The sequence below is a fragment of the Primulina eburnea genome, chromosome 5, assembly GCF_022965805.1.
Source record: "Primulina eburnea isolate SZY01 chromosome 5, ASM2296580v1, whole genome shotgun sequence".
NCBI lineage: Eukaryota > Viridiplantae > Streptophyta > Magnoliopsida > Lamiales > Gesneriaceae > Primulina > Primulina eburnea.
In genome coordinates this window covers 6,960,703-6,987,780 of record NC_133105.1, presented here as the reverse complement: position 1 = coordinate 6,987,780, position 27,078 = coordinate 6,960,703, and the positions used below count along the sequence as shown (strand labels likewise).

At 34.4% G+C, this 27,078-nt stretch overlaps 3 protein-coding genes across 7 annotated transcripts; 1 reads left to right on the top strand and 2 right to left on the bottom strand.

Moving 5' to 3' along the window:
- Nucleotides 1-218: 218 nt before the first annotated feature.
- LOC140831926 (uncharacterized) lies at nucleotides 219-890 on the bottom strand. The gene has a single exon (XM_073195634.1). It carries the CDS (start codon nucleotides 888-890, stop codon nucleotides 219-221), a length of 672 nt encoding a protein of 223 aa, XP_073051735.1.
- Nucleotides 891-5,736: 4,846 nt separating this feature from the next.
- Nucleotides 5,737-9,053, bottom strand: LOC140832781 (uncharacterized). 4 transcript variants are annotated; one of them, XM_073196970.1, is made up of 2 exons: nucleotides 7,938-9,053; nucleotides 5,737-6,300 (listed from the first exon to the last, which is right to left on the bottom strand). In XM_073196970.1, the coding sequence occupies exons 1-2, from the start codon at nucleotides 9,043-9,045 to the stop codon at nucleotides 6,248-6,250; spliced, it is 1,161 nt and encodes a 386-aa protein (XP_073053071.1). In that variant the 5' UTR covers nucleotides 9,046-9,053; the 3' UTR covers nucleotides 5,737-6,247. The 4 variants fall into 4 exon arrangements, with proteins under 4 accessions (XP_073053071.1, XP_073053073.1, XP_073053074.1 ...); XM_073196972.1 differs by having other exon boundaries at nucleotides 5,737-6,272; XM_073196973.1 differs by lacking the exon at nucleotides 5,737-6,300 and adding an exon at nucleotides 6,365-7,199 and having other exon boundaries at nucleotides 7,938-9,052.
- Nucleotides 9,054-13,639: 4,586 nt separating this feature from the next.
- On the top strand, nucleotides 13,640-26,618 carry LOC140832780 (probable ubiquitin-like-specific protease 2B). 2 transcript variants are annotated; one of them, XM_073196968.1, is made up of 17 exons: nucleotides 13,640-14,058; nucleotides 15,171-15,413; nucleotides 15,444-15,493; nucleotides 15,583-15,625; nucleotides 15,788-15,837; nucleotides 16,598-16,795; nucleotides 16,891-16,966; nucleotides 17,507-17,621; nucleotides 19,331-19,399; nucleotides 19,969-20,100; nucleotides 20,564-20,764; nucleotides 20,874-20,929; nucleotides 21,008-21,098; nucleotides 21,516-21,606; nucleotides 22,800-22,919; nucleotides 24,225-24,590; nucleotides 25,459-26,618. In XM_073196968.1, exons 1-17 carry the CDS (start codon nucleotides 13,917-13,919, stop codon nucleotides 26,182-26,184), a joined length of 2,769 nt encoding a protein of 922 aa, XP_073053069.1. In that variant the 5' UTR covers nucleotides 13,640-13,916; the 3' UTR covers nucleotides 26,185-26,618. The 2 variants fall into 2 exon arrangements, with proteins under 2 accessions (XP_073053069.1, XP_073053068.1); XM_073196967.1 differs by having other exon boundaries at nucleotides 13,641-14,058; nucleotides 15,171-15,493.
- The last annotated feature ends 460 nt before the right edge of the window (nucleotides 26,619-27,078 follow it).

Sequence of the window (27,078 nt, the reverse complement as noted above, 5' to 3'; positions counted from 1 at the left end):
AGAGAGACTCATACATTTCATCTTCGTGTTGGTGAGGCAACAATAACGTTGCAAGATGTTGAGCTGGTATGGAATCTAAATATTAACGGTTTTGCTGTTACTGGTGTTGACGAATCTTTTAAGCCACACGTGTGGCAAAGTCAATGTGCTGAATGGTTGGGTTTTATGCCACACGTAAATCAATTCAGAGGTAATAAATTGGTAATGTCAGTGCTGGATCAATATTGTAGATCAATGCAAACTCCTGGTAGGCCATTAATAACATGCACACACAAAAGGTCTAAAAACCATTTCCACGAATCATAACTCTCTTCATCCACGAGTGCAAAAGCCAGGGGTAATATCTGATTGTTGGCATCCAAACCTGCAGCAATAAGCATCTTGTGCTTATACTTCGTATATAAATGAGTGCCATCAATGCTGATAATTTTACGGCAATATCGGAACCCATCTACACATGGTCGAAAGGCCCAAAAAACATAGTTTAAAACTTTTATTGATGGGTTGTTTGTTGGAAAATGTCTCCACTCAACGATTGTTCCGGGATTGAACTTCATAAGAGCACCCATGTATGTTGGCAAAATGCGAACCGAACTCTCCCATGTGCCATACACGTTTTCAACAGCACGCTTCAAACTGTACCATGCCTTGGCATACGAAATTTCATAACCATATTTGTCTTTGATAAGTTGCTGAACAAATTTAATCTCACAAGATGGATCACAATGCACAATACCAATAAGATTCGAGGCGATCATGTTTTTGTCTAGGTTTTTGTGGTCAATCCCAACATGGCTAGAAACACATGTGTGTCGATCACCATATTTAGTGATCTTAAAATAACCCAAATTTGCTTTCAAACAAGCTCGGAGGCCCCATCCACAATCCATGCTCGATGATCGATTCTTGCACCGAACTTTCCATAAAGTCGGTGTGCTCTCAACAACACGATATTCACGCCTTACACATCTAACAGAAAAGTCTTTAACAGCTGCAATCAATTCTTTTTGCTTCTAAAGACCATGTTTTTATGTAATTCTCCTTTCTCCGGATTATAAAAGACCGTCTGTGACCCAGATGACACACCTACAGAATCAGGACATTGTTCTTCATACACAGCACTAAAAAATTGTGGCATCTCATAAATATTAGAAACATCAAGTGGAACTATGTCTGAAGTTGCGCCATGTAATTGCTCACTAACATTTTCGAACGCGTCCTCGTTACCCTCCTCGTCTGAATCATCACCCACTGGTGTGTCAGGCTCGCTGTCACTCTCTAGACTTTCCAGTAATGCAGAATCAGCAAACATTTGACGTGATGTTTCATCATCTGTTGCCACTACAACGACTCCACGAGCCAAACTTGATGCATTAAAATTCACGTTCGGCCAACAATTATTATCTTTATTTGTGCATCCAATAATATATTGATCCCAGTCCCCAATATTATTGTCCATGGAAGAATAAGGTGGATCAACATTTTCATTGTAAGTAGCAGACGAAGTGCCACCTGACTGATCAAATCCTATCATACTTAGACCTTGGGTAATACATGGAATGTACGACTCAACAACATTTGTTACTACATTATCTTCAATGGCCTCACATTCAATATACAACTCTATGCACTGCACATCGGAACCAGGACCAAACATAAATTGTAAAGTATCATCGTCAAGGACAACATGAACTTCTACTGAACGCGACTTGTCCATATACGAATATTTGGTTGAAAGGTTCAACCTATATTTTCTGGGATCGATATCTAACTTCCGATGAACTATTTCAATCAAATCGCATAATGACATAGATCTAGATATACGAATTAACTTCAGCCCTTTATTACTATAATTGACTGTTCCATGTCTTACGATAACATCACCGCCAATATATAAAATGGCTGAAATTGTATCCATGCCTGCATTTAAATTTATGTAAAAAAAAATTTCAATTTAAAGAAAAACATTTCTAGTATTAACATTTCAAATAAAATTCATATGTCTAAAAAATTATATTATACACAAACTAAAGACATCAAACAATGTCATAATATTGTTTTACATAAATATCACGTACACATATAATTGTAAATAAAAAATACAATAAAGATGTATATAAAAATATCACTTTAATATTTTTATATTCGTAGGATAAATATTGAAGCACATAATCCACAACAACTTTCTACTTATCGTGGTCTATATAATAACTTTCCAATCTACCACAAAAATAATTATGAACGATTTGTACGAAAAATATTAAAAAGTTCGTAACATTGAAATTCATAAATTTTATGAGATATAAACCAGGAAAATACGATGAATTATAAATATTAACAATATAATATATATATATATATATATATATATATATACACACACATATATGTGTGTGTGTGTGTATATATATAATATATATAATAAATTGTTTATACATCATGATTTAATATACATAAATATTACGCACACGTATATTTTATAAACAAGATATAAAAAAAAATTATGTTTATCAATGATCATAAATATTTTTGAAATATATAATTAGGTTCGTTCAATAAAAAATAATAGAAGTATTTATCTAATAAGATTTAATTTATGAAATTATGATATATACCTAGAAAAAGATGTCCTTTATCGTGAACAAATCTTTCGTTCGTCGTTCAATCTACAACAAAAAATAATTATGAATATAAATTATTTGTATGAAAATTATTTTTTGATCGATGTAATTTTCAAAACAAAAATTGATATATCATATTTGAAAAATTAGCGATATACCTCAATCAGTCTGGATGCCAAATATTTCTTCACTCCTTAAATTCACCGACGGAACCACAACTCGGGAAAGAATATTTATTATCAGATGCAAAACAAGAAAGATGCAAAACAAGAAAAATAACTTCAGATATATATAGAGAAACAATACATGAATTCTTTATTGCCTATATTTTAAAAAAAAATTAAAGAAAACTCGTGATTCAAATAAATACAAAAACATTAATAATTGACGATATTCATGTCGATATTTATGTCGACATTGAAAGACATGATAAGATAAGACCACATATCAATTCATATATAACGACAATAGATCAAATCGATACAGTTTCGTCGGTTTCTATTAGCAACCAATAATTACACAAAAAACAAATTTATTTTATTATTTAAATTCGCCCGCAACTATAATAGGCGGGGCAAACATAATAAAATAATTTAAATTCTACCTACGTAGGCGGGCAATATTTTAAAAATAAAATTAATTAAAACTCTCCCCCGCCACATCCACAGGCGGGGGAGAATAGAATTAATTAAAACTCTCCCCCGCCACCCCCACAGGCGGGGGAGAATAGAATTAATTAAAAACAATTACTCTCCCCCCATTTGGAAGGGCGGGGGAGTACAAGTTTTCTTTTTTTTTTTTTTTTTTTATTTTTTACAATATTTTTATAAATCTTACAAAAGTACGTTAGATTGATAAACGAGATTCAAAAGTACGGTAATTTGATAAAAGACCCGCAATTTGGTCTGTTCCAAAATAGAAAGAAACAATTTAAACAGTATACTTTTGAAAAATAATAAAAATATCATTCAATATGACTTGTTGCAGATGGAATCAAGCATTCAAGATGGATTTTTGGAGTATGTCTATGGTTTTTTTTTAAAAAAATAATAATTTATATTTTTTTAATCAAGCATTCAAGATGGATTTTTGGAGTATGTCTATGGTTTTTTTTAAAAAAAATAATAATTTATATTTTTTTAAAAAAATATTCAAAAATAATTTGATTTTAAGAGTTGCAGAAATACATCAAAACGCTCTCACTGATGACGGACTCTTGAATTTTCCAATTAATACAGAAATTCAACATGAATCCCATCTGTAATTTTAAATCTTGATTTATTTTATTAAAAAAAAGGATATTGTACAGGTAATTAATACTCCTATTCCATATGAAAATCCCAAAAAAAATGACCATTAGTTTATATTATTATCGGTGAATTAAAAAAAAAAAAATGGGCCAGAAAAAAATCTGGCCCTTGGATGTACCCCTACAGGGGTAGCATGAAATATTCCCATTGACTGTATGTGTGGTAATTGTAGTTACACATCAGCTCCATGTAAGCACAAACTCCGCATAAGCACAGCCTCTATTCTAACAGGATTTGTCGAAATTGATCGCTTGCCCGCTGGCATTTTCATAGACAGTCAAGATTCCCTTCATTTCGCCACATTCATCCTTCTCAGTCAAGGCGGATAGACCTGCGCGGCTTTGCGTCATGATTCTCAAAAAACCCTTCAGTGATCACTCTCTTCATATGATGGATAACTTTAAATGCTGCAATCACATGGTCGGGGATTTATCGGCCCTAGGCAAAGGCTGCCCGTGATTCCAAGATTAATTTTGGTAAAACCAGTTTTAATCGGTTCGCCAGTACCTTTACAATTATCCTATACATAACATTACATAGAGAAATCGGACGTAGATCCTTCATAGTAATAAGATTATCACACTTCTGAATGAGAGTTATAGTATTATCATTAACCTTGGTATGTTAATTCCTACCTCGATCCATTGCTCTGATACCAAATGATGAGAGACTTGTGCGACGACATGGGATATCATTTTGTGACCATGAGAATCACAATCAACACAGGTTTATGACCACTAGAAGTCTAGAAAGTTATAAAATCATAGATAACAATAAACACAAAATAAATAAAACGACACAACAAGACATGAAAATATATCGGAGAAACAAGGTAATCGATTATATACAAAAATAAGTACAGGACAAAAACATGAAAATTTGATACCAAACATTGACTCATTGCTCAGCGAAGCAAGAACCTTTGTTCAAAACAGACTTAGTAGGCGATTACCGACCAGTGAATATCCAAAAAAACAAGAATATCATATAGGAATAAAAGAAGCATATGCCAAAACAGGAACAAGTTGCACGAATGAGTGTACACAGAAGGCCGGGTTCTAGGTATGTGAATTAATACCTCGACCCATTGCCTATATCATTTCCTATAGCGAAGCAAGAACCGAAAGTATCCAGAAACGGACCTCAACCCAGTACTTGGAAAAATAAGAACCTCGGTATCAAATGATGAACTTCACATTGAAACATCCTTGATAAGTTACAAACATGAGATCACATGGATCCAAGAGAGAGAGAGAGCTCACTCAAGCAAAACACCAACGGTTTTAAGCTGAATATGATTCTATTTTCCACCCCAAAATGATTGAATGCAATTATTTAAAGGACTCACTAGGTAACCATGACTTAATTGGTTCAATACAATCAGAAATATAATCTCAATTTGTATCTCCTCGATCACTTCAATTCCTTATGAAATATAATCTCAATTTGTATCTCCTTGCTCGTCGTCAAGCTCATATCACGTACCTTGTCCGATTTGTAGCTCTTGAAGAACCTCGAGCTGCTTGATATCTATGCTCAAGCAGCATAACCATCGTTTGATCAACATCATCTTCCCACAAAAATTCACGGATGATATTTTCTATAGAGTGATGGAGATCTTCAGACATTCGAGAATAACTGCAGGTATTATGTGGTTCAAATCACAAATATAATGCGAAGGAGGATCGTAACTTTCATGTTGATATATATGGACTAACTTATAACGACTAGTTTACGACAAATATTTTACAACTAACAATGACATTTATAACGGTTAGTTTATAACAGCTAGTTTGCGTCGGTAATACAATATAAAGACGCTTCTTTTATTTAAAGTTTTTAAAAACAAATATTAACATAATTTTTTTTAAAAAAAAAAAAACTTAAACATCAGCTAACCATAAAGACTAAAATAAATTTATAAAACATGAACGTCAACAAACAACGCATCCACTTTAGGCCATGTATATGCATTTTTTTCAACTATTTTCATATGTCAAGGAAGTTGTCTGTCATTCCACTAGTATCCTTCATAAGAATATCGTAATCTATTTGCTTTAGCTCGATTTCCTTCAGGCCAATTTTTCGTTTTGATATTGTTGCATTTGTCCCCATTTCATGTTGAATCCTTCATCTTCTATGACTTCGGATGTAAGCAGATTTCAGAGTCGCCATCAGTATTCGGATTGGTTGAAGAAATATGAGCCCTTAATTCAGAAGTCCTCGTCTTTTTATTGTCACTGTGACAACCAAGTGACTGGGAGCTCATTTCTCGCACGCTCTTTTCTTTGTTATCCTCCTCATCATCCTCGTGGTTTATTTTCTATCCGGGGTTGAGAGCCTAACATTGAAATCGGTGTTGTGACTCTCTATCGGATCCAGATAATTGATCGGAAACATGAAAAACGAAGAATTAGGAACAACATTCGAACCAATGAGAATATTTTTGTGAAAATTGTTTTGCATAAGCGAATCGAGAAATGTGAGGATTAGGACGATAAGTTTGAATTTTTTTTAGAGCCGATTAACATGAATTACCAGCATATCTAGCCTCGATCTCAGGTCGGAACATCTATGTCAAGAATCAGACCACTAGACGTCTAGACCAGCATATACATAGCTACCAACTGTTGATACATATTACATCATGCATCTTGCCGCCTCAATTACCCATGGGACGATTTGGCTATTGGAGACGGGGACCAATCTTAAAATAGTTATATATCCGATTTGTTGAAGACGGAAATAATGAGATCGTGCAATGGTTACTGCTCTACGGGTGAGTGCCTTACCCCAAAAGAGCGAGCGACGGTGCCAAGCATTCACAATCTTAACCCGATGAAAACATAGATACAATTATTCCAACATAAAAATTAAGACAGACATGCATAATGGATTATCATTTCCCAAGCAAACACAGCAAAGAAGGGAAGAGGCAGAGCAAACAAAACTTTTAACGGATCACGGAATAAGGTTTCTCAAATTTTCGTCAGCAGAAGCCTTATTCGAGCCAATCCAATGAAATTTCAACTCATATTTGAAAACTCTGGAATGCTTTCAAAAACACGTAAACATAAAAATATACACAAATATGACGAGAAGTCCACAACTATAGCTGATTACAATTTCGGTTTCAATTCTTTGGTCTAAACTCTTGTACTCTCCGCACGACGCAACATCATAGTAAGGCACTTCACCTATGACTAGTAAGCACTCGTGTAATGATTCATTCCCAGCAGGCAGCAGCCATCACATCTTTATCCAAATTCTTCAACCATGGCAAGTCAAAACCCATAGTAATCAATAAATTCCTACATTGCTAGTGTTTATTCTAAATTCAGACCATATCCGAAAGCACTATATTTGCCATGTTATATTTGTGACGCAAGAAAAGATTTTCGTTTGAGCACTTGAAGACTTCAGAAACACTATATTTCCCATGTTAAAATCGAGATGCAAGAAAAGATTTTTGCATTGGAAGTTGAAGACTGGACTTCTGAAAACATCAAGTCACACATGTCCAACACCGTAACAATTCAAACTAGTAACAGATTTGAAGCGTGTAGCAACTGGAGCTAACAGCTTTACACTAGAGCATACAACTACAAAGTACAAACTATGCTTCTTCTGCCAAAAAATAGTGAAAAGTGATTAGACAAATAGAGAGTAGAAAGTTGGACAATTAGATGAGCATTCATTCAGTAAGAAATCGAGCTAAAGCTCCATACAAGAAATAAGGCTAAGGGAGATTATGCTTTCCTTCTTGGCTATCAAAAACCAGTGCGGCTCCGTTAACTAGATTTCTACATAGATGCTGCTGATGTCAAGAAACATAGCTCGGCCAAATTGTGCACAAAGCTACGCTATCACACCACAACATGCAATAAGTGCATCAAATTTCTACAGAAACTAACGAAAAACACACATGGGCAAAGGATCATTCTGTCAACTTAATGGTGAAAGACAGAATGTACAAAAAGATGCAACATTCAGCAAAATGACTAACCTAACTTTCTAGGCCTTCCCCTCTTCCTTTTCCCGTCTGTCGAGACAGAAGATCCCACTGCTGAAACTGGTATTGGCGCAGGAATATTATCCGGGGGTGGGGGAGGGGGTTGGGGTGGCGGCGGCTCTGGTCCACCGACTTCCCCAGCATCCGGTGGCCCTTCATCCTCAAAAACTGGTGGTGGCATCCATTTCTGAGGCGATTCCACAATCCCGGCCACGAAACCCATAGGAAAGAACCCCCAGCAGCAGTAATAGGCCTCCTGCCCCGGTACCGTGGGTGGCAGCGACAAAATCTCAGTTGCAGTAAACGCCTTCTTGCAATTCTCACTATCACACCTCAGACAACAACCCTCGTAAGCCCTGGGATACTCGTACAAATTGTAACAATAAGGACATGCCGTCCAAAAACTGGGTGGCAGCTTGGCAGTGGGAGTTCCAGTGGTGTTTTTTTTATTCACTTTTGTAGCACCAGAACCTCCGACTCCACCTCCGCTGCCCCCTTTGGTATTGCGTCGGACGGGCAATTTCTGGTGGGAATTATCTCCTTTCGGCTGTTGCGGCTTCTTCTGCTGTTGAAATGATTGTTGCTTCCTAGAAGCGACCAAATCCACCTTTGTGAAACGAGTGAGCTCCCCGTCGTACACAGCTTTCTTCGCCGGATCGGAGACAACGGCCCATGCATCAGAAACGAGCCGGAAAGCTGAATCCGAAAAGGGTAGCTTGTTCTTGTCCGGGTGGAGGAGGAGACAGAGGCGCCGATACTGCTTTTTTATCAGTTCAAAATCATGGGTTCTTTGAGGAGGGACTTGAAGAACGGAGTACCAGTCGATGTGGTTGTTGACTCCCTTATCTGAAGCTAAAAGAACCTCGGATACCGCCAAGATCTGTTCGGACCCTTCGAGAAGAGGCTCGGTTTCCTGAGCCAGGATGGCGAAATCTCTGCAGCCGCTCAGATCGTTGTTCCGGAGAAGCTTTTCGGCGATTCCGAGGAGCCGTTCTGCCTCTGTTCGGCTGGTGGTCGTGTGATGCTCCATGGATTTTTTTATTTGTTTTGACAATGGCGAAATTCTTTTGGAATTTGTACTACGTGAAACCCAGAGAACCATGAAAACCACGATCCCAGAGTAATTGGGGTTAATTTGAGATAAAATAATTACATAATGATCCCTGTAAATTATCTCGCTTGACAATTAATCCCCAATACAACAAATAAAATTAAATCAAACCACTATTAGTTGAATAAGAAATGATGATACTCGATTTCAAAAAAAAAAAAAAAGAAAAGAAATGATGATACTTTTTCAAAAAAAATTTAAAAAATATAATTAACAATAACATTATATTAAAAACATATGTTAAAATAATTTATCTATAACTAGGTCTCTTGTGAAACTATTTTACGAATCTTTATCTCTGAGACGGATCAACCTTACCGATATTCACAATAAAAAATAATACTTTTATCATAAAAAGTAATACTTTTTTCATTAATGACCTAAATAAAAAATCCGTCTCACAAAATACGATATGTGAAACTGTCCTACACATGTTTTTGTCTTTATGTATACAACCATCATATTATCACAGCATAATAAATCAATCTTTTGATTTCAAAATATTAATGAGAATCATTCTCATTTATGTCTCGATTTATATTTCAAATAAAAAAACAAATCACGGACTTGCCATTATTATCTTTGCATGCGAGTCAAAATTGTAACGACCCGATTAATTTGGTTCATGTCCTAAAATTTACTAAATACGACGTGATACATTATTATTTGTTGCATAATATTTAGGGAATAAATAAGAATTTTTTGTCCAAATTGAAGCCAGGAGGTGCTCCACTAGATGTCATTTCTTATGTGCGTTTTTTTATGTGAAATACTGAATTATTTCTACATACATACATACATATATATATATATATATATATATATATATATAATATATATATATATATATATATATATATATATATATATTTATGAGTTAGTATCATGTGAGACCGTCTCACGGGTCATAATCCATGAGACGGGTCAACCCTACCCATATTCACAATAAAAAGTAATACTCTTAGCATAAAAAGTAATACTTTTTCATGGGTGACCCAAATAAGAGATCCGTCTCACGAATATTATCCGTGAGACCGTCTCATACAAGTTTTTGCCTATATTCTAACATGTCCTTCTCTTTTTTAAAAAATTGATCAATTTATAATAGAAATATGATCTAACGGAGTTCATATGGAGCGTCAACCCATAAACAAGGACTAGTGCGACAATATGTATTCCTAGCTATAACACAAGCAATGAAATCGAGGTTGACATCAGGAGCAGCTTGCGTTGAATAATGACATAAGCAAATTCAGACATATCGTTTTCTGAATTTCCAAATACATCGACCACACTTTTCGAGTCTCATTCGAACATTACATTCTGGAACCCAAACTGCGCACCTCCCTTTCTTCGACAGGTAATCTCCCATGAAAGACAGGACATCGGCACCCAAGAAAATCACCTTATTCATCCTGCAAAACCATTCCCGAACCCAGGCCCCCACTCGGAAAAAGCCGCATCTATATCACCATAAAAAGGTGGTTTACGACGGTCAAAACCGTCGCTAATGAAATTAACGATTGTTTTTAATTTCGTCCATATATCGGGCTTCATTAACTATTAGAGACAAATTTAAAAAATTGACGTGAAAAAATTGTTTTTTAAGCAAATTGTCGTTATTTGAGCGACATAATTCAAAATTGTCGCTAAAATATTTAATTTAAATTAATTTTTAATAAAAGTATAATATTTAAAAAAATTATAATTAATAAATTTTACATTTTTTATATTTAGAATTTAATAGTTAATATGTTTTATTTTAAAATTTTTTATTAGTGCATTTGAATATTTATCAAACATAATAAATTAAGTTAAAATTCCTCCAAAAAATTTAAACTAATATATATATATATAATTGAATCCGATTGATATTATATATATATATATATATATATATATATATATATATATATATATATATAAAATTCGAATCCAACTTATATATAAACTAAAGTGTCCAATAAATATCATCAACAAAATGTAATAAAATCCTCTGGTGTCTCAATGTCGTAATCGTCATGTTCATCACCATCACGATCCTCGTGTCCATCGTCATCGTCGTAGCCCAAGTCATGTGATGACCCGATATACTGTTGTGAGTAAACCGCATCCATAAAAAGATCTATGCTTGTTCGATGGTTCGGCAACGAAGCGACCGCTATGTGATCCTCTTGCTGTGAATCAGCCGATGTGGGAGGAGCTGTGTGAGTGGAATACACTGTCGTATGGCTACTTAAGTTCTCTTTGAGACATGCCACCAATCAGAAGACGTACTTGCTCTTCCAAAGAGGACATTCTACTCCTCAATACACATGCATCTAACAAAAGTATAAATGTTTTATCCTACAAATATACATATAGCATATGCATCTTTTTATATATTTCCATAACATATATTGCGATAACATATAATTTTATAAAAATTGTCGCAATTAGCGACCAAATGATTTGAAAAATCGTTGCTATGTAATTAATGTGATAGTTTTAATATTTTGTCGCTAAAAGTGACGAAATGTTAAATCCATAGCTGAAATTAGCGACAATTTCCTAATTTTACCAATATTTTAAAATCGTAGTAATTTGCCCACAGTTTTCTTAAAACAAGGTTTTTTAAAACCGTGGGAAAATTCAGTCAAAAAACCATCGCTAATTTTAGCGACTGAATTTGTAATAATATAGTAAAAAATTAGTTATGATTTTATTTAAATGTCACTTATTTACCATGGTTTTAAAAACCGTGATAATTTTCCAACGACATGGGTTGAGCAATCATCACCAATTTTCCAACTAACTCCCTTACGGAGCAAAACTTGGGAGCTCAAGACGCTACGTCAAGTCTGAGATTTAAGAAATCCCTTTGTGGATAATATTTGGCTTTGAATAACTCACAAACAAATGTGTCTGGGTTGGAGATAAATTTCCAACCTTGCTTCCCGAGCATTTCCATATTAAAATTAAATAATTTGCGGAACTTCTTAAGCTCATATGACATATCCTATTCTCATCCGGCTCAAACTTTTATCCCCATCTTTCTTTGATCCCAACCAAAGGGAATTCAACTTTCTTTGGAGTTCTCTAGCAAGTTACGCTGAGAGTAAGTACGACTCATACAATAAACTCAAAAATTGCATGTGCCATTTCTTTAACGAACATTTATCTGCCTTCTTTATAAATATTTTTGCTGCTCCACCCTTGAACTCACTTCTACATTCGACCCCGAAGATAATTAAAGATTGTGCGCTTGTTTCTGCCAATCAGATTAAAAAGGAGAGTGGATCTCCTTAATGCAGGCCTGTCACGCGAGTTATCGGTCCTACAACAACATCATTGACAATAATATTGTAAGTGCCCGAAGAAATGCATAACATAATCCATCTAATCCACTGTCGATGAAAATGCATCTTTGTAAGAGTTTCTACAATAATTCCCAATATACTTAGTCACAAGCTTTACTTATGTCAAACTTAAAAACTATCTATCCGTTCTTCCCGTGATTCTTTTTTCTATATAATGCATGGCCTCGAAGGCTACGAGTATATCATCCAGAAGAGTGAGTCTCATGTGTGACCGTCTCACGGATCCTAATCTGTGAGACGGTTCGACCCTACCGATATTCACAATAAAAAGTAATACTCTCAGTATAAAAAATTATAATTTTTCATGGATGACCCAAATAAGAGATCTGTCTCACAAATACGACCCGTTAGACCGTCTCACATAAGTTTTTGTCCATCCAAAATTGATCAACCTCCAATAAAACTGAGCGCTCAGGTGAGATAATTTTGGGCAAAAGAGTCTTCAACCTGTTGACCAAGACTTTTGCCAGAATATGATAAATCACATTGCACAATGAGATTGGCGGCAAGTCTTTCATGGTTTTCGACGATCACACTTATGTTATAAAATTTTTTATATTTTAGCGAGACAAATATTTGGATTCGATATTTTTATGTTGTTTGGTGAGGTTGGATTTGATATTTTTAGCTTATGAAGATGAATATTATAATCTACATCAATATATTTGTTTTTTAGGAAAAAAATTAACATTTCATTGGATCTTTATTCATATATATAAATGTTATCGTCTAGTAAATAAATAAGATAAGATCTAATGTTATTTTTTGGATTGGATATGGTTATTTCGATGTGATATAATTTTATTTCACAAATTTTTTTTTTCAATTTTGTGAGATGAATATCTGACCCAATCCGACTCATAAAAAATATTACTTTTCATTTCAGATATGGATCGAGTCAAACCATATCACGAATATAAATATTTGGATATTTCTATTTTAAATTTTAAATTTTAAATTTTAAATATATACATGACAATAGAAGTATTTGGTACAATTTGAATAAAATTTTCTTGGTCAAACATACTTTATACTGACGAATTTAAAATACAATCTGAAATACTTGTTTATCCAAACAAAAAAACATGAAATCTATGATAAAAGATTTGAATTTTAAATCCTACAATACTTGAATAATTAGTATATATAAAATAGTGTAAATATATATTCAAGGGTAATTGGGTGGACGCTGGCCCATGTCAAAATTGACTCGTTAAATTTCGTTCCGGCCACGCTCTGCAATTCGCATTGCTCCCACGCGCTACCAACCGTAGTCAATGGTATTCTACAACAATTGGCTCGGGAACGATCGCCGAACCCGCCCGAACCCCCAAATGTTCGGTATTTTATTCATTGTCTGAACCCTAATCATCCAAACCCGCAAAATATTCCCTGTAAGTGGCAGTGTGGAAACCCTAGCCCGATCGATTTGCATTTCGGTCTTTATATTATTTTCCATCTCCACGGTTGGCACGTTAATCTAGAGTCACTTGAAGAAAAAGGATGAAGGCTTCGTGCAAATCCCTCGACGTTTTCGAGTTCAGAGAAGAAGATGAGCTGACCGAGATGACTGCCAGAAATTTGACTAGCAAATATAGAAAGTCCCATGCTCTTGATCACGACGAGTATTCTTTTCTCGATTCTGGTAAGTAGCAATGTCTGGTTTGTTTTGAGTTTTTATGGGGAGTTTTTTGGAGTGTTTCTTCTGGGAGCTGAAATTATGTCGTATGAAATTGAGTAGTGATTCTGGATTCAATATTTGTATAACCGCACCTTTATTTCTATTGTTTAAGCATAGCTCCAAGTGATTCTTGAAACAATTGTTTGGAGTGCTGGCAACGTGTTCATTATGCATTGAATACATCTCATATTTGAAGCGGTTATTGTTCAAAAGTGCTGGTAAATAGAGATCGAAAAGTATGAAAAATTTGGAAAAAGATGGAGATTACCGGGTTAGTGAAGGTTAACTCATGCACTAACTTAAATTAGTGGGCATGTGGCCCAAATCCAGTGTCAACAATAATTACCCTTGATAGTACTTTCCATGCTTTAGCGCATCCTCATATTTTGTTAATTTTGGCTTGCTCCTGAAGACCTGGTAAGACAGCCTAGGAACATGTTCACCATAGAAACTGATCTCTGAAACTTGGAATATGACATAGAAATATGACTTCACTCTTGTTCATCCAGTAAGTGTCAGGCAGTGCTACACATTTGTAAACTTCTATTTTAAGATTAAGATATTGTGTATTATTTTTGGAAAAAATTAAAGTTAATCAAATTCACAGAAGTATGTGTTTCTTATTACCATGTTCTTATCTAGATTTTGTTACCTATCTGGCGTACAATTTGAAGTTGGTTTTCTAGTTTCATGCCAAAAATGCATGCAATAGCATTTATCTGCCTCCAGTCATTTTCCAACATGAAAACAGTTTACGAAATGATTCTATTTTTGACACATGGAGATTATAAATATGAACCCTCTGAAATTGTACACAAGCACCTGGGAGCTTTGTAAACCAATTATATTTTATAGACCTTCAAATTGTTATCATGAGAACAGTGGACCCAATCGTTCTATCTTCTTAAAATATTAGTTCTTATTGCCACGAGATGCAATTTAGCTGTAGTTCTAAGATTCAGTTCATGTTGGAGCCTTTTCAAATCATTCATGGAAGTTAAATCAAGTTGTGTCTTTTCACAGCATTTTCCTTTTCTTTTAAAATATCTTGAAAATGATTCTGTTTATTGTTATAGTTACCCGGGGAGCTGAAATTCATACAAAGGTGATTGACACTGCAATGTGTGAGAATGTAGATGCTGCTGACGTTGATCACAGTGGTGCTGCTGCTGCTGCATTTAGTCCTTCGGAGATTGAAAATCTTGATGAGGAAAAGATGCCTAGAGCAAGCAATGATTTGCATAATAATTTTGAAATCCACGAACAAGCTTCAGAAATTAAATCTAATATTCATGAGCCTGAAAGTGTCTGTCCTCTTGTGGAATGTAGCCTAATCCCTGTAGCCCCTGCTTGTTTGAAGGACCAGTCAAAATTTCCCTTCTCAAAGCCGTCGTTTGATGTACTTTTTATTTCTTTTTCTTTATAATTGTTTGGATGAAAGAACTAGTGCTTCTAACAATAGGTCGTTCTCTTTTGAAATGCATGCAGGATGAGTTTGTTCGCTTGGCTTCAGACGCTGATGAAAACAAGAGTGAGGGATCTTCATCTGCTACATTTTCTTTCTTGCCTTATTTAAGCCTTTTCTTTGTTTTCTTCTTTTGTTTGTTTGTTTACTTTAGTGATGATGGAGTATAGTTTACCTATGGGTGTTTTGCAATCCCGTTTTCTTACTGCATTTGTTGCATATTCCCAGCTTCTTCTGATGGACTATCACCCGTTGACTGCTTCAGTGGCTGGGATTTGGTAAATATCTTCCCATTTTTTTATTTTACCATTTAGATCAGTAACTAGTTAATCATTCATTTATACATTTAGCATCAAGGGACAAGATGATACACAGAAACTGCTGAACTCCCGGGCAAGACTGAAATTGTAAAACATCTTCGTTATTGAAAATAGAGTGAGATTAATAAAATATTTGATGTTAGATTACTGAAGTATCTTATACAATCTATCACTCTTTTGCCAGTTTTCACTTGGTAGGGTAAATTTGAGGCCAGGAACGGAAATTCGATCAAATATGGTGATGACAAACATATATGTTTCTTTAATCTTTATTAATTACAAACATGTTTGTGAAACTATGAATGTTCAGAAATGAGGCCCGCCGAATTGACATTGAAGTGATATAACTTGTGCATGGACTCTGCTGTGATGACATTTCTCTAAAGACTGCTTTATAAATTCCATGACATTGCTTATTTTAGCTGACTGATTTAAGCTTGATGTGAATTAAATTACCAAGTCATCCACATTGTCTTGCTCCATAGTTGAGTTCTCTTTTCTTATTGATAGGGTGACAACAGGTTCGTTTTAAACACTGGTTATGTATCTTACAATGGTCCACGCTATCGAGATTCTGTTGTGGCTTTTCTTTAGGCTGCTTTATTGATTTCATGATATTGCTTATGTTAGCTCTCTGAGTTAAGCTTGGAATCAATTAAATAACTAAGCCATCCAGATTATCTTACTCCATATTTGAGTTATCTGTTCTTATTTGCAGGGTGATGACAGGGGACGAATCATATTCATCACGGATTATATGTATTACCTTGGTGCACGCTATCTAGATTCTGTTGTGAGCTTTTCAAGAAATTCTGTTGAAGTTAAAAGTAAAACCACTTATGGAACCAAAGAAAGTATTCGTTTTCAGTTGGAAATTGATGATATTGTCAAAATAGAGTCTTGTTGGAGTGCTCGGGTTAGTTAAGATGTGCTGCAGATCATTTTTTATGTTTTTCCAGTATAATACTGCGTGAAGTTAAAATTTGATATTGGCATTTATGACCTTCTCAGCTTGAGACCGGGATTATTAGTATATTTTTCATCTCAAAAAGCATAACTCATGATGTGGCAGTTCACGATGCTTCAGGTTGGTTTAGTGTGCTTGCTTTATGTGTAATACCTATCACGATCATATTTTATCATCTGATCAAGTTAATATTTTGTGTTGATTTACTAAATTACTATACAAATGCAAAATATGTGTTCTCCTGCGATGGTAAATTTATATCCATCTATTCATCCACAGTCCACTCTGCACTCTTCTTCAAAATTGTGGAGATACTGCTTATAAATAAAAAAGTGTTTTGGAACTGATCTGCTTATGCTTCCCTCTTAGAGCTTTGTTTGTTTACTTTAATTCATTAATATTCTTTGTTATGATTTGCTTTTTCTTGAACAGGATGATCTTCCACTTCTTTGATTATATTAACCTGTGAAGTTTTGAAACATCTTTTTACCTCTAATCTTAAGTTAAAAGGCCTGGTTCATATGTGTGTTGATGAAAAACATCCTTGACTGATATTAAGAATTCTTGTTTGAACAGATTTTCTCTTTTTCCCCCTTGTGATCCCTCTAGAGTTATGTTGCTACTTGAACTGTTCTCATTCTTGTGATGCTGTAATTACAGTTTCCGGAATTCATGAGTTGAAGTTTACAGCTGTTGATTCTGATTGGTATGAAAAGAAGGAAGCAATTGCATCTCTTGATGCAAAATACAAGGCACTATGGAATAGTTTGCTTGAGTGAGTCTTCAGACACGCTTTTTTTTCTCTTAAGGATGCCACAGTATCCATGCAACCAAGTATATTTTTCTTGTGTTACATTTTATAGTCGATAGTGTTTAGGAGTTGATTGACTAAATATTTTATTATTTATATGCGTGTCTCTGTTTTTAAAAAAAAAACTAAAATGTTCAAGATTTTTTTAAAGAAAAACACCACCAATAGTCACAATTGTAGTTTAGTTTCGGGGAATTATAGGTACTAAAGACCAATGTTCATTTTTGAGGAGTCAATGGTGGATCTTATCATGTTTTGATTTCCATAAGTTAATAGTGGTAGTGCATATAATCTGATATATCAAAATGTCATGAAATTTTCCTATTCCCGCTTTCTGTAGCATGCATTTTAGGCGTTTTGGATTGACCGCAGAAGATGTTTTCTTTTTTCCTTGGGGTGGGGGTGGCCTGCTTTATATGTTTTTGTTTGGTTGTGGTCGAACTTTCATTTGGCTTGATATTAAGTTCTGGTGAGCACCTTTTAGGTTAAAATATTTATAGTTTGTCTGGTTCATTCTTCATTTATATCACATTTTTACGTTTGAAAGGTATATGAACTTTAAAATGGAATAGGTGAAAAAGGTTATCGTTTTAGGATTATTTTGATAATTGCTTATGTGATATGAGATGATTAAGTATATAAAGCATTCGGGAAGTGGTTATTTTGCATCCTGGACAACAAATTTGAAAGAGTATAGTCATTTGATTTGGGAATTTCGGATTTGATAAGAGACTGGAATTTTATTTTCTTGTGATATTTGCGATATGATGTCGTAGAGTTTGTAATTATTGAGTTTTACTAGGGTTGGAAGAGGGTTTGTATTAAGTTAAACTTCTTGTATTGTGGTTGCGGATTATTTATCCGCACAACTTGTGTAACCTCATATTTTAATAATAATCTAGTTTTCTATCAAAAAAAAAAAAAGAATTTGTTTGACGAAAATTTTGAAATGAAAATAGAATAGTTTGGATTTATAAGTTGGGAACGAAAATATGAAAAAAAATGCGATGAATCTCTTAAGTTTATTGATTTTTTTTTTAAAAATAATGTAGACAAACAAACTTCTCATTTTAGAGTGGAAAGCAGTTGAAAATTTCTCCTGGAAATTGAAGCAAACAAGGCCATAACCTCATTCTCTTTGATTACACCCTTATTTTTTTTCTACTTTCTACTCCACTAAAAAATCATTTTTGCTCAGTAGTTTTCTTAGTATTTTGTACAATTTTATTATGAAGCACACTTGTGCATATATTACATACATCTCAGGCATTTGTTCTTACCAGGAGTTTGCAGTCCCATGAGTTCAGTCTTTGCTTCTCCATTTCAAAATTTCGGGAACATCTCTTTTTAGTTTCATGGGTGTGTGCATTGTTATAGTATTGCTTTGACCACTTGAGTTTTTTCCATATTGCTTTATTGGAATTGGATTTGTTAAGTTTGGACTGAGGTTGGCATCTCTAATACCGTATAGGACATCGGTTGTTGTAGTTTGTTGACTGTCGACCTTTTTTATTTCTATTTGTATTGTCCTTTATGTATTCGATAAGAAATCCAAAGGCAATTCCTTTACATATACGTCTTCACAAGCTTTTAAATATTTAAATAAATTAAATCTGTTAGCTTTGTCACGATTCTGATGGGGTTAGTGTATTTTCGCTTGTTTTCATATGAAGCATTGGATTAGAGAAGTGCTCAACTTTACCTCACTGGGAAGCTATGTTCACAAGAAGCTATTTCCCCAAGTGAGTGAAAATGCTCCTTGATGTTTTTATTTTTTTTCCTTATATAATTTTGTGCGATTTGTTATCTATTTTAATCCCTGATCCCTTCACTGAATCTCTATGATTAGTTTGATTGGCACATTTCCATTGTTTAGTGTCATATTGATTTCCCACTTTTACCGCGTGTCTTTGGAATCATTTCAGATGTATGGAAGAGCTACTTTTTTAACATATTCATTAATTAACAGCATTCAATATTAAATATTTTAGTTCAAACGGGAATTATTTCCACTTCGGGGGAATGTTATTGCACAATATTATCATGTCAAAAGATATAACTTACAAAATGGGGCAAAGAGCGTAGGAGCTGAGAGGATGATAACTACTACTCATTTTGTTTACAAGGTCTATTATTGATACTATATTTTGACTTCAGTTTGAACATCCTCACTTTCCCTCTACAAAAAAATCACAAAAAAGGAGTTTTGTATTGAATTCTACTGGTAGAGCCAAAAAATACTACATAAAGATGTATATATTCTTCTTGCTTGTTCGATCATTATCTGAACTTAGTTTATTCAAATGTGCAGTTTTGATAAGCCTTTTGACGAAGTGATTTATCCAAAAGGTGACCCAGATGCTGTTTCTATAAGTAAGAGAGACATAGATCTACTGCAACCAAATACTTTTGTGAATGATACAATCATAGATTTTTATATCAAGTAAGTTCTACATATTCACATCAAAACTAGCTGTTTATTGCTAACTGCTTACTTAGTTTGCAAAGGGGAATGAAATTAATGGTAAAGGACTGCCCTGGTTATCCTCAGCTGATAATGTTTAATTAGTAAATAAGAGACCTTGATATGGTGGTTTGTTTCATTATGATTTTATTCCTGTGGACTATTGGCTGAGGATTGAGTCAGGTAAGTACAAATCCTTTTTTATTGGCAGTTTAAAGAAATAAAATCGGTCTAGTGCAGAATAATTCTTAAATATTGTTTGGTTCTCACTTCTCAGTTTCTTTTTTTTTTTCAAATGTTAGCTGCTGTTTTCATTTACTCATTTTCTCCTTCATTTGATTTGATTGAAGTTTTTTTTTTTGAGAGGAAACAAAAATTTTATTAAAATAGAGTTTAAGGTTTACAATAGCGGATAAGTGATTGAAGTTTAACCTCATGACAGATACTTGAAGAATAGACAAAGTGGAGAGGAGAGGGTTAAGTTACATTTTTTCAACAGTTTCTTCTTTAGGAAGCTTGCTGACATGGATAAAGATCCATCCAGTGCTTTTGATGGCAAGGCAGCTTTCCAGCGAGTTCGTAAATGGACAAGAAAAGTGAACTTGCTGGAAAAGGATTTCATATTTATTCCCGTCAACTACAAGTAATAAAGCAGTAACTCTATTACCAACCTTTTCGCTTGATTTTCTTGAGTTCTAACTTCTGGTATCAGGATATAGAAAATAGTGGTTTACAATTTATTTGTATGTCAGTTACCACTGGAGTCTTATAGTGGTTTGTTATTTTGGTGAAGTCACGAAGGATACAGGCAAGTAGTTTCGCACTGACGGCCATGTTCTAAATAAGATTTTTCTGTTCTTTGACATTATTCCTTTGTCAATTTTAGATGTTGATGACAAGTTGATTAGACTACCCTGTATATTGCATATGGATTCATTCAGAGGAACTCATATGGGCCTCAAAGATCTTATGCAGAGGTAGTCTCTTTCATTTATTAGAGATGGTGTATTGAGAATGGAAGGACTTGAGGCATGTAAAGGATAAAAATTGCTTCCATTAAGGCTGTGCTTTATTTGTTTGAGATATTACTTACTCTGTATTTTTAAGTAAATTTCCGTTAAACAGGAGGAATTTTGTGACTATAAATAGTACCTTATGAAGGCCAATTCCTTGGGAATGATAGTTTATTGTCCAAATACCTGCAACTGCAATAAGTTAGAATTAATTGGATATTCAGTTAGCCATTTACTAAATATCTTGTTATATGTTACAGTTTGGTTCAACACTTTTAACTTTTAATTCTATTCAAATTTTCTATGCTTGCATTTCCTTCTGTTCTTACGTCATTCCGTACACTTTTTGATTATTTTTCAATGTATATCGTGGCATGACAGTTACTTGTGGGAGGAGTGGAAAGAAAGGCAGAATGAGACATGTGAAGATATGTATTCAAAATTCAGAAACTTAAAGTTTGTCTCTCTTGAGGTACCTTTCTAATTCTACATGAATACATTGAACAGTGAGAGTTCACAAAATACCTAATAAGCTTCCGCTCTTTTAGATAGGCCGCCCTCTCCTCCAAACATCTGGTAGATAGGTATTGAATTAAAACTAATATGCTCAGAAGTTTCTTATATAAAAAAAAATATGCTCAGAAGAAAAACAAAGGTAATCATTTAGTTCTAATATCTTGACTATCATAATTTTATATCCTTGTTTTTGGAATAATAAATATGTGGTTCTAATGATTGTATATCAAATCAACAAAAATAAAAATATCTCGCAATTGTTATTACTGTTTAGTATTAATGCTCGATATGGTATTTGGAAACTGTAAACACAAAAACCACCTTTGTGTTAATAAATCAGCTTAATTTATGGACAATTTGTCAAAATAAATAGGGGATGAGTACAATTTTCATTATAATTGCACTCGTTATTTTATGTTAAATGCTAAAATATATATGCCGAAGTTAAGTAAACACTATCAGTTAATACTTAAAAATAATCGCTGCTACCATTATTTTATTCAACACACCAATAATAAGAGTGTTATATTATTCATGCTACTTGTATTCTTGTCACTATTTTAGTTTAATTTATTTCTAATAGTTTCACATTCACATGATCCTCGCGTTTTTGTTCTTGTTACTTTTGTTCTCCGCGAAAAACTTGTGGGTAAATTAGTGAAGTGGGCTATAATTGGTCAGCCTCAAACAACCCCAACCCCCCCCCCCCTCCCCCCCCTAATTTATTTATTTAGTTGCAGCATTTTTAAAAAAAATTGATGCTGTTGAGCTTAGGCTCAGTAAATTTATTTTAAGAATGATTTTAGATTTATTGAGAGATTGAGAATATGTGTATCATTAAGATCAATTTGATATTGTGTGTTTCATGATGACAGTGAACCACTAGTCCACTGATGTACTCTTTCTTATGTTATTATTAATAAAATATCGTTTCTTATAAAAAAATGTTCAACTAACATCCGCATGTTCAGCATTTGATTCTACTTTGCACTGAACTCTTATGTATCTTTTATCTGACATATTATAATCAACGCATTTGATTACATTTTTGTCATTGATTTAATAATTTGCTAGTGTGGAACTTATGGCATGTGCCTTCATGTATTATGATTAATAATTTGATCTTTATTTTTTTTTTTGGCTCTGTAGCTACCTCAGCAGCAAAATTTATATGATTGTGGCCTTTTCTTGCTTCACTATGTGGAGCTTTTTCTGGACGAAGCCCCTACGAACTTTAACGTGTACAAGATAACGCCATCTTCCAATTTCGTAAGTATAATGCTTTGTCCTAACTTCTGAATCAAACACACAATCATCTTATCTTATTGCCTTATAATTCAAGTAGTAAAAACATTCCTATGATTGGCCGATTAAACTTCTATGGCATTGCAACGAGCAAGACATTCAAACCTAGCATTCTATTTAGACCCATAGCCTCTTGAATGACACTCAAGTTTTTTCTTTCACTTATTTGTTAATGCAAAATGTTCTCGGACGAAGTATCTAAATATTTCCTGGTATGAACCATCTGGTGGAAATGACCTGACCAAGACGCCCAAAAAATTATCCTGTCATTTTTATGTTATGTTTACCTTAAAAATTGTGGGTATTGTAATTTATTTTTCACTTAACTTCTACTTCCCATAATTATTGTGCACCTTTTGGGTTTTTAACTGTGCACGGAGTCACGGACATTGTTGGGGACTATTTGCGAGGAGGGTTATTGAAACTTGAAAGTTGCGGAAGGTTATTGGTTCTATTGTCCCTTAAGCCTTGAAGTTCTATCATCCCTTTTTCAAAGTCATACCAGACTTCATCATATTTACCACCAAAGACAAAGCCTTACAATACTTCTTATCAGTTTGTTTATGAGACTGATCCTGACCCATTTTTCCAAATCCCCTGTATGTTGTCCGTCCACTCTGTTTCAAAGGAAATAGAGATCATAAACATAATTTTTTTTTATTCAATTACACAGCAAATTGTGAAGATTCTAGATGGATTGATATTGACATGGTAAATCCTTTTAAATTATATTCTGACTGTGATAAGAATATCAAGAGATAAAGTATCTATTAAAGATACAAGTGTTCACTTTCATATGAAGTGCGACTAATTATATACTTGATATCATCCAGTTCATGGATATGATCATAAATTTGAATCAGAAGAAGGATATAGTTTTTGAGTTATTTAACTTTCAATCTGGTTTGTCCGAAGTTAGCCCCCTACGCGGATTTATTGATTGAAATGCTTGACTTCATGTTTAAAATTTCTCATCGCCAATTTAAAACGGAAAAATGTTCTAATAGTTGTCTTTTTTGCATGATTGAGGCAATTTTATTGAGCCGATCATGATTTCACTGACAACCCTGATAATCTTACGAATGGTTTCTTTTTTGCTTTATACTAATATGGTCTTTCAGCAGATATCTTTTTTTTTGGTCATTATTTCCTTCTCAGGTTAATGGTTGGAATTTCAGAATTCTTTTTCTTTTTTCAGATGTTCCTTTGCAGCAAGGAACAAACACGTTAAAACTCGTATGCCAAACTGACCTAGTGTCTGTTTTCCAGCTTCAAGCAGATTGGTTTCCTCCTGGTGAAGCATCCATGAAACGGGCTTGTATTGAGAGATTGATTCATGAGCTCCTTGAGACATGTTCTGAAGAATGTTCTTCGTCAAGTGAAAGTGACATAAATAATTCACCTAGTGCTCCGACGACCGCTAATTACAATGAAAATGAGCATGGAATTGAGATGACTTTACTATCAGCTACACAAGTTAACAATAACCAATGCACCAGAAATTCAGGATTGAGTTTGAAGAATTTGTTAGAGCCAGGATATGTGTCAGGGTCATTCAGTGGCATGCATTCTCGAGCTTTTGAGCAGATAGAGTCTATTGATGATGAGTTGAGAAGACCTGTTTCTCAGACCAAGGTACTTTAAGATACCATCAGTATGATCAAGTGCTTAGGTTTGTTATATTCTTAATCTTAGAGTAAATATGAATGCCATTTGAAATTTTGTGGTTTGTGCATTGTCTACGAGAAATAGGGGTGTGCAATGGTCAGTCCGGTTTTGGTAAATTTCGGTTCGCTTTTTCAAATGCCTAATCCGAATACCAACCACTTTGTTTTGCTTCGGTTTGGTCTTCCTGTATTATGGTTTGGTTTATATGGTTTAAATAATAAATTGAAAAATAACTATTGTCCTATGCTTTCATACTGAATCGATTTTATGGACCAAAAATCAAAGCCGATCGAAAAACTGTTTAAACCGAACCGAATAAACCTAAATTTATGGCACCCTTACTGACAAATACATAGATATTCCGCATTTTGATACATATGTGTTTATGCGTGCTACTATAATATAAAGTTTTTTTTATTTATTACTTGTTTTTTTTATGTTTACTAATTAATGAGGTTCATACTCTTTCCGGAAAAAACAAAATGTTTTCTTTGAGACTAGGAATTGCTTGTCCCAAACTTCTCAATTTCAATTTTGCGTGATCTTGTGGATCAAATTTTTTATTGAAGATTTAAATGGTAGAGTCAATCATGCACTGGCCAACTTATATTCTGTTTATTTAGTTTTTCCGATTATGAGTTCTGCTTTTGAGTATAAACTACTGCAAACGGTTTTTTCCCTCTTAATTCGTGTGTTGGGAACCAGTCTTACTGCATTTTAAACACCGAATGAGAGCTTGGATGGTGATATTTTGTGTTAGTATAACCGTCTCTCTTAGGTCAGTTGCATTCAAAACAATGAGCTTTTTCTCATGATCATTTATGCTTTTTGACAGGAAGAGAGAGAACCTGGCGAACATTTTGTGCATTCTGGATTAACGGAATCCTCCTTCCAGCATGTAGATGGATTGATCCCTGTAGCAACCCTCTTTCCTTACTCTTCTAGAGAATTTAGATTGGAGTCTGATTGTGAAGCTATGCTAGAGGATGCTGACCTGTCCCCTGCACCATCAAGTGGTAACTCCGATGATGTCTCGGAGTTAGATGCTGATGAAAAATACCATTCTTTTGAAGCTGTTGGATCTTATGATGAACCAGATGGACCAAAATGTACATTATCTGGAAATATTGATTGCTCAACCGTTCGCATTACCTCAGTGTCAGGAGAATTGGTTGGTACGTCAGAGTCTTGTAGTCTATTAGGGATTAGTGAGCAAAATGAAGGTTCCTTACTTTTGAAGAATCTGTCAGAATTTTATGAAGAAACAAATCAGACACAAGGTAATGGCACATCATCTCTCGAAATCTTGCCTTGTTGTCCTCCCTTTGCTTCTGGTGGCACATTGGACGCTACAGAGCGTGTCAGCCCCTATCGAATTGTGAACTCCACTGATCAGGCATATCCTCCTACACTTGATGTACCTATATCGTTAACCGATGATGTTGATGATGCATCTGTTTCAGAAGCATATGAATTTCATGTTGCGAAAAGAATGCGGGTTTCTCATCCCAACCAAGCCGAGGAACTAACATTTGATTTATCAAAGGACTTGCATCTGTGAGTGACGTTTTAGGTAATTGCTGCACTTTTTGGTCATTTAAGACAACAACTGCTAAGGATATCAATGGCATTTGATGGGGTTCTATGCTAGTGAATGTTAGGACACAGCTAAAAGCTTCTCGATAGACCGAGCTTCATTCATCTGCATAGATTATTATGTCCATAACGAATTGCTAATTTGTGATACGATTTCTGGATATGTTACCGTGCTTTGAGTCGATGTTTGTCTTCGTGCCTAGCGGACTTTGTCATCTTCTGCTTGTTTGATTCTCAGTTTGTTCCACCATTATGTTTCTTCCATCATGTAATCTCTATAGGGGTGTCGTTTTTAATCGTGTTCGTGTATATATTCGCCTATCCATTTTAGAAATTATTGTAGGGGTGTGGTGTATTTTTCACTCCCGTATACATTTGTTTGTGCGTATGCTTCAACTATCCGTCTTTTTCCTTTTTGCTGAAATCATTGAAATATTAATACGCGATTGTGGATGATCCTAGCGAATAGACCTTTCAATTTGTATGGGCCGCCTGGCATAGCCATTTTACGAACTGCTCGACATGCCACTTATTCCCATACACAATCCAACCAGGGCCGTCAGAAATTTGGAGGTCTTAGGCTATTTTTTTAGGTGAATGTTTTATATAATTTTTTTTAAAATTAAATATACAAATATCACATAAAAATTGATAATTAAAAGTCCAAAACTAAAGCCCTAATTATATTAGAGGCTTTAACAAAAAGAGAGGCCTTAGGCGGCTGTCTAGGGCGCCTACCCCTAGAGCCGGTCCTGAATCCAACGCACTCCATGAAATTCATAGATAAATATGATTTCCAAATACTTCTACTATATTTAGTAGGTGGTGATTCAAATTGTGGCATTCTTGACGATGTATA